General features: G+C 36.0%; 1 protein-coding gene across 1 annotated transcript in view; it reads left to right on the plus strand.

The window, feature by feature from the left end:
* The window catches only part of LOC116300688 (TNF receptor-associated factor 3-like), a 28,077-nt gene extending 21,932 nt beyond the window's left edge, over positions 1 to 6,145 (plus strand). Inside the window, exons 8-9 of the mRNA XM_089034830.1 lie at positions 1,377 to 1,421; positions 5,515 to 6,145. Of these exons, the coding sequence (XP_088890956.1) occupies positions 1,377 to 1,421; positions 5,515 to 5,772 (303 nt within the window). The 3' untranslated portion in view covers positions 5,773 to 6,145. The remainder of the gene's footprint in view (positions 1 to 1,376; positions 1,422 to 5,514) is intronic.
* Positions 6,146 to 10,785: the final 4,640 nt, after the last annotated feature.

A 10,785-nucleotide genomic window follows, 5' to 3' on the forward strand; every position in this document is an offset into this window, starting at 1 on the left:
AAATTGAAAGCGATATACCAGGAGTTCAAAGCAAAAAAACATTTTTTGAAATCATCAATAATTGTTGAGTTATAGAAGAAGAAAAACCTTGGGACAACATTCTTTTCTTAAGGATGGTGCCTACTATTGTCAGCGCGCACACTTACTGCGCTTCTGCATCGACAGATTCCCGCGGGTTTCCAAAGCAAAACACTCAAAGGTACCTAAAACGTCGGTCTTTGAAAAAATAAAGACCAAGAACAACAGCAATAACTATTATTTATGTAGTCAAAGATGGATCACGGAGTAATCTTCAAGAATTCAGGTGTTTTGTGGCGAAAAATCATATGTTTTTACTTTCTAGAAAAAGCAGTTTCGATGGCCTCGGATCGGTGAATAATAAAATAACTTTTTCAATATTTCCATACAGATAAGCTTGGTTTGTTTTAAAGTTAAAAATTGAAAAGAAATCACACATTACACCAAATATCAGCCATTCATTTAGCTTTTCCTGCGAGTACAAACACGTCGAAAACAGAGCTAGTCACGCTGTTTCGTAACGCCGCGTCACGCTTGTCACGCTTTTAGCACCCGATTTATCCTCAAAATTTTTTTTCAAAAAATCATAACTCATCATAAATCGTAATGGGTAACCCCCATTTTTTTTTTTTGTCCAAAATGTAACAGAAATAGCTATATATTTTTTTTATAATAGAATTTTTAAAATAAAAATGGTTTTGGATGCAAATGTAAGCAAAAATGTAGTACCCTTTAGAACCATATTTTACACTTTTGAAGGCAAAATTTGGTTAAAGAAATAGTTTCTTATATGATACATAAAAGTTTATATATTTGATATATAGATAGCACAAATAGTCGTTTATTTGAAACAAGTTTCAGTTAAAATCGATCAAAACAACTTCGTGATATGATTTTTTCCCCTTGCGTAAAAAAAGTGCTTACGTCATCGGTGTTTAACGTCTTAGATGCGTGGGTACCCACAATTTTTTTCCAATCAGCGCGCGCGTACTATCCTAACTAGATAATTGATGAGGATATTGATTGCTATTTGTCATTATGAAGCCATTTGATGAATGGTATGACGGAATTCAAAGAAGTAAAAAACTTACAAATTATTACTCCTTCCAATTTAATGTTTTCCACAATCGGTTTTCGGCATTTATCCCTTTTTATTGTCGATCACGATGTCTACCCACACCATAAGTTTGGTCCAAAAGCACATTTTATACGTAGTTTGAGGATCATTCATACACAAAATATCTAATATTTAATCAAAAAATAGATAAAATCTAACTTGCGCGCGTACTTCTCCAATTTCCTACCCCTGCCCTATCGTTAAGGTTATTTGTTAATTCAAAAATGTTTTTTTATTACAGAAGCATGATGAAATGTGCCATTATTCATTTGAAGAATCTCTCGGAGTAAGTATCTATATACCTAGTTACCATTATAAACCATGTAATGTTTACATGATGTTCTCTGAAGAAATGTTTCTATGTTTTCATATCCATATGAATGAAACAAAGCTGCCCAAACAATGTATCTCTGCTATCCTATGCGGAAAAAATCGTAAAATTTAAAAAATTAGAAAATTAAAAACTTTAAAAAATTTTAGTTTAAAAATTGTTATTAGAGTTTTTAATTTCTTCTTGAGTAGTTTTTAGTTGCTTTTAGCCGTTTTTTCCTTTTCTCCCAGTTTATCTCTTTTCTCGAGAAAAGGAGAAAAATCGGCTAAAGACAGCTAAAAAACTATTCAAGAAGAAGTTAAAAACCTCTGAGAGCAATTTAAGAGGTAGGGAAGGGAGAGAATGAGAATAAATGGCGAACTCATGGATTTACACTCCTATGAACCCTACATGGCATTATCCTTGAGTGATCCAGTTGTTTTAAATTTGGCGCGCTTAGGGGGAGAGAGAGGCTCACCAATACTTTTATATGGATTTCGGTACTCATAATAAGGTAAAAACATAAATGTAAAGGGTGCAAAATGTTAAGCACACTAGTATCTTTGGTTTGCACCATTTGCACATCTAAAAACTTCGAACATAATCCTAAAAAACAGCCGTGAATATTACAGTACATACATTCTTAACCCCAAATTCAGCTATGTTTGGGTTTAATTTCGGGTGTTAAAACCAAAATTAAATTTCATTTTAAAGGGTGCCAATGAAAGACAATTTACTTATCTTTCGGATGCACCATGTGCACAAGGAAAAATAATAAACTCTTTAACAGTGAAATTTTAGCTTTTTTTTTTTTTTTTGTTGAGGTTGGCGGATTTCACTCGATTTTCTTTGTAATTGCCTCATTAGTGCGCTACACCTGGATGAGCAGCAGTTTGAATTTGGCACTTTGACAATGAAAAAGTCCCGTATGTGACCGGCCATTCCGTGCCATGACTTGCACTCTTGAGATATTGGGTTCCTTGTGCTCCTCCAGTACGTTCCTCGGACGAGAACGTCGCGTTATGCGTATTAAATTACTCCTTACATCTTGACCTTATCGTGTCGTCTTTTACATGATGCAATAAGCGGGGGGAAAATAAGCGGATATTCTATAAAGATTTGTTAAGAAATGTTATTAAACCTGTCTTCATTCACGTCTGTATGATAAGACAGACAAATCCTAAGAATTATCTTGAATACCTTAAAAAACATTTTTAGTTCGTTCTCATTATAGAAATTTAAACATACCTTTTTATGCTTCTTTTGTTCATTAATAGTATTCTTCTCTAGTTAAGGAGTCTCTTTTTTATTTTATTTTATTTGATACAACATGCATCGATCTTTCTTTAATTCTTTTGATATAAAAAACCTGGTGCTAGACATCCCACATCGACCAATGGAATTCCAGCTCTTCATATAAATAGTGTTTAAAGTACACCTAACCCCTGATACAATACTTTCAGTATTGATTCTACATAAAGTAAATAGTTGAATGGTGAAATATTTCTTTATTTGAGTCTTTAAGTTATGAAAGGTTTATACTTTCAATTGCTGGCTTTCACTCAGCTGAATAAAGTTTTTGAATCTCATTATCTGCTCCGATGGTGGTCAAACACTGACCACCATGTGCTGTAAACCATAAAGAATCCTGTTGAAAACTTGCGATTCGGCTCACGAAGATTCAGAACGAGACAGAGAAAATGAAGTTTTGTGAAAGCCAGCAATATGTTACTGAGCGTGACGTCACCCCAGGCTTCATTAAATATACAAATTTTGACTGGTTCAAACAAACAGATTTTAAAAAGAATCATTATTATACTCAAGGTTTCCACAATGTTTATTGTAAATCTGATGTCTTATAAAGGCTAGCGTTAGGTATTAAAAATTAAAACAAATACACTCACGGGGTGACGTCACAGCCATCAATGTAATGGAAGTGAAACCTTCATAACTTAAAGACGCAACATTCAAATGAAGAAATATTTCACCATTCAACTATTCACTTTATGTACAATCAATACTGAAAGTATTGCATCGGGGTTAAGATAACTTAATTGCATGGAGCCCAATAGCAAATTTTATGTAACGTTCGTAAGCAGATGACGTAGGACGATTGACAAACGTTTGATTATCGATCTGCTAGCGTCTTAGAGTAATTTGTGTGTGTATGTGTGTAAGTGTGAGTGAGTGAGTGAGTGAGTTATTGGCACATTTGCATGATTCAGACCCCTCACAATAACTACTCTTCAGCCTATCCACGAATTAACAAGACCCTGGTGGCAAGGCAGCCCGGGATACCTGGTTTCAGAGACTCTAAGAATCCAAAGGAGAGGTGGAAATAGTTGCAAGGCTTCGAAAAACAGTGATAGAGCTACTAATGTACAATGAAAGCCAAATTGGGCAAAAAGTTTATGCCATAATTTCATAATAATTGGAAAAAATATCCAGTTTTAATTCCAGCAGTCCTAGCCGTCAACTCGAAATTCGGGTTTTCGCATACGTAATTATGTCTGTATGTCTGTAGACAGTCTGTCTCCACGCACGCAGGTTAGGATTGAATTACGATTTGCTTTTAGCTCGGCTAAGTCGCACAACAACACTCGAATTTGTAGACCCTGTTTATGACAAAAGATATAATTTATTGCACTGAGTTTCTGTTTCAATTATCATGTCATCTCGCGTATCGTTTTTTTACGACCATGATAACCAGTTCGGTCAAACCCTGAATATGACAGGAAGCTCAAGAAGAACTTGGAACTTGAGTGAAATTGCATACCCTGTTTATGACAAGAAGCTCGAAAAACCATACCCTGTTCAGCGGATCATCCCCGTATAGTCCATATATGGGAGTACCCCCCCCGGAATCTTTGCTCAGGATTTCTCTCAGAATTGCTGGACTGTTCAAAGTTTATCTTGGTTAATCTATGTTTTGAAATTAATAAACATTTTCTAAAAGAAAAATTTCATCATACGAGTGAGTTGAAATACGATCGATATCAAGGGAAGGTCAAAAATGCACGCGCTTTAGAAAGATATTTTTATCATTTTATTAGTCTTAATAACAAAATCAAAACTCAAATAAACTTATACCTGGTATTTATTCATAGTAGCTTTCAGAACCAAAATACCTTTAAAAAATAGCATCAAGCGATCAGAATCGGGTCAGCTTGCAAAATAATTTAAAAGTCGAAGCCATTGATCAGGCGCGTAGTTCTTTAACACGACTAGTTTATCCCTTAGAACTGATCTTCGATTAAAGAAAATACTGCTTTGAAAAGCATCGATAGTTAACCAATATTATCTAGTGCCTATGAAGTTTGAAGATTCTTAGAAAACATCGCTTAGAAGTCATTAACATCTTGCTTAAAGATCCTCGTTTACGATGATGATGGTTAATTAGTATTTCTAGTTCGCCTGTCTTGAATTACAGCAGTCAACAAAATAGAGCATGCGTAGACAAATTTTCTGTAACGTGATCTGTTAGCTCCGTACTTTCATAATCACTTGGCAACATAGTGACATTGATTGACAGCTGGTACAAGCTAATTGATCGGACTGTAGACTGGAACTTTATAGCGGAAGCGCGCAAAGGTCTCTTGGGTGAGGCCCTGAAGACCTCTGTGTACTATTGCATTCGTCTATAAGATAGACAAATTTGTATTAAAGATCACTTCGCGCGCGCGTGTGTGTGTATGGATATGTATATGTGTATATATACAGTGATGGATGTAGTAAATAAACTAAGGCATATAGGATTTTACTACAGCGCTGTTTCAAGAGAGCCACAAGGCTCTCTCTCCTCAGGTGAAGTGATCTTTAATATAAACTCGTCTCTGTCTTATAGACGAATACATTTCAAAAGATTTCAAATTTTCTCAAATTTCAAAAGATGTTTTGAGGAATGCCGGCATCCGGCTGCCAATTTGTTACGCTTGTTGTATGAATATATAAACAGCCAAAAACTTTGAGCCTTTTGTAGACAATACGATTATCGGTTATCAGTGCACATGCCCTAAAAATAATCTTTCTTTTAGTTAACCCCGAGTTAAATTGTTTGTTATTTCTAAAGGATTCGAAACGAGACGTCGAAGAACAAAGCGACCAGAACAGGGAATATTTTAAAAACCTGCAGGAAAGAAAAGGACGTGAAATCATGAAACTAGAATATGAGAAAGAATATCTTGAAGCAAAAATGAAGAAAAGCAAAGAAGCAAATACCAAACAAGATCTGCAGACTAAGATAGGGATCATAGAGGAGTATGTTATGAAGCAAAAAGAAGAATTGGACAAACTAATATCAAGAAATTGTATGCATAATATGGGATAAAGCATTAGAGTGCTTTAACTGGTAGAGTGCAAACAAGTATTGATTGCACTTAACAGATCAAAAACAGTTTTCCGTGTTTGATACTCCGTGTTTCCAGCTTCTCGAGTGTTCTCCTAACATCCCAAGTGTTTTGATCAGAGTATCAAACACAGAAAACTGTTTTTGATTTGTTTTATAAAATAACGAACGCGCGAAAAGATCGAAAAAAAGCAAAGTCTAAGTAAATTCTCCCTACGTGCCGTCTTATTCAAACTGACCAATGAGCGCGCGCGATAGATTAAAAATGACGATAGCGTGTTTTGATACTCTCATCAAACATGGTTTTCGACCAATCATAGCGCGCGTAGTATCCCAATTATTTTATAAAGTACTAATGGATGTAACGATGACCTAGTCGTTTTATTGGTTTTTGTACACAAAACCGGTTCCAAAGTATTTTGGGATTTTCCATTTTAGAAAATTTGCAGCGATTTTGTTATCATTATCGCAGGTTTATGTTAACCATGGCAATCGAATTGATTTTTTTGGTTGATTTTTCAGTACAAATGTTTTTGCACTTCATTTTGAAACAAAAACTTTAGGTATTACCTCCATCATGTCATTTGAAATTTCATTTGAGTAGTTTTTATTGAAAACAAATGGAGCATTCTGGTGGAAGGTATGCTTCTTGTCATCCGTTCAGTCCACGGCAATGCTCAAAAATTTTGAGCACTCTGATGGAAGGTCATGCTTGTCATTCTGTCCACGGCAATGCTCAAAAATTTTGAGCACTCTGATGGAAGGTCGTGCTTCTTGTCATTCTGTCCATGGCAATGCTCAAACATTTTGAGCACTCTGGTGGAAAAGAATGACCAAGCATTTTAAAATAAAAGGTTTAGAAAGTAAACTTTTATATGGATAAACTATTATTTGATGTGACAAATAGACCCTTCCACGGCTTTTTCAATTTTTCCACGACTTTTTCAACTTTTACATGGACTGGTTAAGATTCCACCGGAAAATGCTGGAAAAACAACCTCAATTATCAATTTACTGGTTTTACTAGCTTAAAATATTAAAACATGCACTACAATGATATGAAAAGGTGAACATTTATTGAGTAAAACACAAAAAGCAGGAGTAAATTGAAAAGCGCAATATAAAACACTCAAATGCTAAGGTAAATCTCCAGGTTAAATAGTAAGCTAAGCGATAGTTAAGCTAAATTAAACTAAAAAACGTTTCTCACAAGAACTGGTAGATTTCCGAAGTACAGCACTACTGCACAACTAAATTCTTTTATTCAAAAAAGGATATCTTTAAAACAATTCCGTCTTATTTAACTATTTTTGCGAGAAAAACACACCTTTGTTTTCATTATTATGCATGCATGGTGAACGAAGATCTTCCTTTTCAAATGATTATATTTCACTGGTATTCCATTCAATTTGCTTGATAAGGCCTTCTTTTGCTTCTGGTAAATGTCACGAATTCAATTTTACGATTAAAGTAGCTTTCAAGTATTGAAAAACGTGCATTTTGCAGCTGATTTTCAACGATTTAGTCACCACTTACTTTGCAGATGATGCAAGGTCGATCAGAGGTCGATCACGAATTCAAGGAAAACCAGTTTTACTAGATTTTGTCTGTTAGCCAATCAAAAGCAGCGGCAGGCTCACGAATCAATAGTGATAGAATTTTTGGGTGGAACTTATTTGAAATCAACAAATGATAAAGAGTGAGCTAGTCTCCTTTGCACCGTTCTTAGTGTCGGTCAATCCCCTTTATACCAACAATAACAATGGCTGCAAAGGAGACTAAGAGTGAGCAAACTCCACCAAGTTGCAAAACGGTCGGTTAATAGAATTAATTTGCTTGTTAGAGTGTAGAAATGATTGGTAGAATAGAAGGGTAATTGTATACTTATATTTTTTTATGTCATAAGCAGAATGAATGAATAAAATGAGTTTTATTGTATAGAACGGTCTGAACCCAGGTGAATGAATGTTAATCGAACTAATATGATCATCCGGGTGGATGTAGTCCTGAGAAGGACTGTTTGATGTGACTGACGTTTCGACAACCTGAACGGAAGTCATCTTCAGAGTAAACTGAAGAATAAAGTCAGATTGGTCATATTTATACTGCCACGATAACAAAAGCCTAATTACATGAAGAAGCGTAATTGGCGGCATCGCTCTAATGAGTGCGAGTCACTGTTTCGGTGTTGAGGTTGGTTTTATTGTTTCTAATAAGCCTATTATACGGAGCCGGTAAATTAATTGAGCGGTTTAGTGGATGATGCTCAAACTTGTCGTTGCTGCCTATTGTTACAAAAAGAAAGGCATTCACTGGATTCCCAGTCTATCGTATGACCAGTCTTGGTATGATGCCTGGCAAAAGTTGATCAAACGCTTTCTACTGTAATTAAAAACCTTACTATACTAATTTGCCACAGCTATTACCAAAATATATAGGAATTAGACATCAGATATGAGATTTAAAAAGTCTAAGATAACCAAAGTAAACGTCACTCACAATCTCATTAATGCCTTTCTCTGCGAAGTAAGTGAGTTAACCCTTTTAAATAATGATTTAAAGTCTCTCCACGTTCCTTTTTGGTGTGGCTGGGACATTTTGCTGAAATCTCCAGTGTTATTTTGCCCGTTTTTAGGAGAATATATACTTTTTAAACCACAAAATGTAAGAAATTCAGCTTGTTTGTAATCAAGGTGGCTGGCAAACACAGACGTGTGCGTCAGAGACCCGAGGCTGATGTATGCCCCAGGCGTTCCTAACTGGCGTTAAGTGCGCATGTCTGCTTTTCGTAGACGAACATGGAAAATACGACGAAGAACGGGTGATTTATGACTCAGGCCTTCCTTCGGAAAGAAGCCCGAGTAATTAGCACTAACAGAAGTTCATAAGTAGTTATGAACTTCTGGCACTAATTTGTACTATTTAGTAATTAGTGTTTCACAGATTAATTGTTTGCACTCTTGAATAACCGAGAGTAGTTTTTAATGCTGAATTGTGGTATAGGTCTCGAATTAGGGGGTGTTTTTGTAACGCAAAACCAGATATCAACATGAAATCGAGGCTGATCACTTAATCAGCTTTGCTTTCTCTTTTTAATTGCAAAAATTGTTCAAAATAAGAAATAAAGCGAACCAACGATGAAATGCAGCCATGAAAGACACTTTTGGTGGTAGGGAATGTCCGGTCCGTGTATATTCCGTCCATTTGATTTTCATAAAAACAAGATAATTGAAAATTAGATTTCTGTTTTTCAATTTTCGATTTTTGTTCAGAAATGAAAGACGAAAATTCACCTTTTTTCGTTTTTGCTTATACAGGATATTTAGAATTGAAGTGTTAATTTCTTATTTTTGTTTTTTATAACACATAAAAATCAAAATGCGACTCGAGATTTTCGATTTTCGTACGAGAACGATTCTTAGTAGCCTGCGTCACATCCGGAATTTTCTTCAATTCCGGATGCGACGCATGTTAGACTCTTAGGTAATCAAATAAATTGAAAATTGAGCAAAAATTTCCAAACGGGGAGAGGGTGCTTGCGAAGGCCTGATCTCGAAGCAGCCAAGATGGCTGCCATCGTCTCAGTCGTCTGCATCTCTGCACGATGTTATTTTTAAAAAGCAAAGGCTACCAAATTTTTAAAGGTTCGTTTAAAGAACGAGATTATTTTAAGCAGAAATATAACAAAAGGATTATTACACGACTATTTTTTGCCTTCACGTGGCGAATGTCCTTTGCCTCTTCTGTCCAGTCATTCGAGTCAAGAAGAGGTCTATAAGGTAAGTGCAGCACATAGTTTTCCCCTTGTGTGTTGTCTGACCTGTCTGACAGCGTTTGATTTAGTTTCATAAATACTATGGGGCTTAGGACCATACTAGATGATCAAGCGCAGCTTCTTCCCACCCTATGGCCCACCGTTTTAGAATCTAGACAGTAAAGATACTACCTAAAGATCAATAAGACTGTATAAATTCTACGGGATAAAAAAGTGTGTCTAAGATCAACAGCTATCCAAAGCCAACATGCCATCATGCCAAGTTACTGATCTCCTCAGTACTTTTCTTCTATGCAGTTGGTGACTTCTTTCACTGTAAGATCTTCTTGTCTCTTACAAACAAGAAATGACAAAGTGTAAGTAGTGCTTAATGTGAACTTCAACTGACTTCATGCAGCCTTCAGTTTGAATGAAATATCTGAATCATTCAGCCAAAAACCGAAAACAAAAGTATTTTCCAAATCCAGTTGCAAGACATACATTGCCGTTCTGAAATAATTTCCATCTTATCTTATCTGATTTTATGGATTGATTCCATGAGACAATCAAAATGGCGGGGGAAAAAACCGACCAAACTCTTGAACAGGAAGTGATTTTGCTCAATAGGACGCCTTCTGTGATTGGCTAAAAAGTTTCGGAATATGTAACGAGCGACGTGAATGGAGATCGCCGTATAGTGGCGACGCCGATCAAAATGGACCAAGTAATGTGTGTCGGTGTGTGAGCGATATCCAGAATCGACAAAAGAGCGAAAACACCAACTTATGGAATTAGTCTATTATTTTAAAAATCATAAAAGAAAAACGGTAAAAAGGAGCAAACGCTTGAGTAGGTATAATGTTTAGGTCACCCATCCAAGTGCTAACCCTCCTCAGACGAGCTTGACTTCAGTATCTTGACCGACAAAGATTTATCCACTGGACCACGGTTCCATGAAGGTGAATCGGCATGAATAGCCGTGAAAGCAATGTACCGAATAGACTAGACTTTTTAACATTTTATACACATTTCTCAAAAATGGCCGCCACACTCGGTTGGGACTAGGGACAATTGAATGGAAGCGAGGTCAGTAAGGCCTCATTAGAAAACAAAGTCTAATCAGTACGATATTTTGTGTATGTCAAAGTCATTTATCTCACCAATCCGAGTTCTCCTAAGCGTCTTTTGAAGTACCACTGATGGGTCCGTTGAGAAGGCATCTTCGTCGCTTTCATTTTCCG

This window comes from Actinia tenebrosa, unplaced genomic scaffold (assembly GCF_029948245.1).
Source record: "Actinia tenebrosa isolate PJP-AT-01 unplaced genomic scaffold, QUT_ActTen_1.0 PGA_scaffold3__52_contigs__length_22856419, whole genome shotgun sequence".
In the NCBI taxonomy this organism is placed as follows: Eukaryota; Metazoa; Cnidaria; class Anthozoa; order Actiniaria; family Actiniidae; genus Actinia; species Actinia tenebrosa.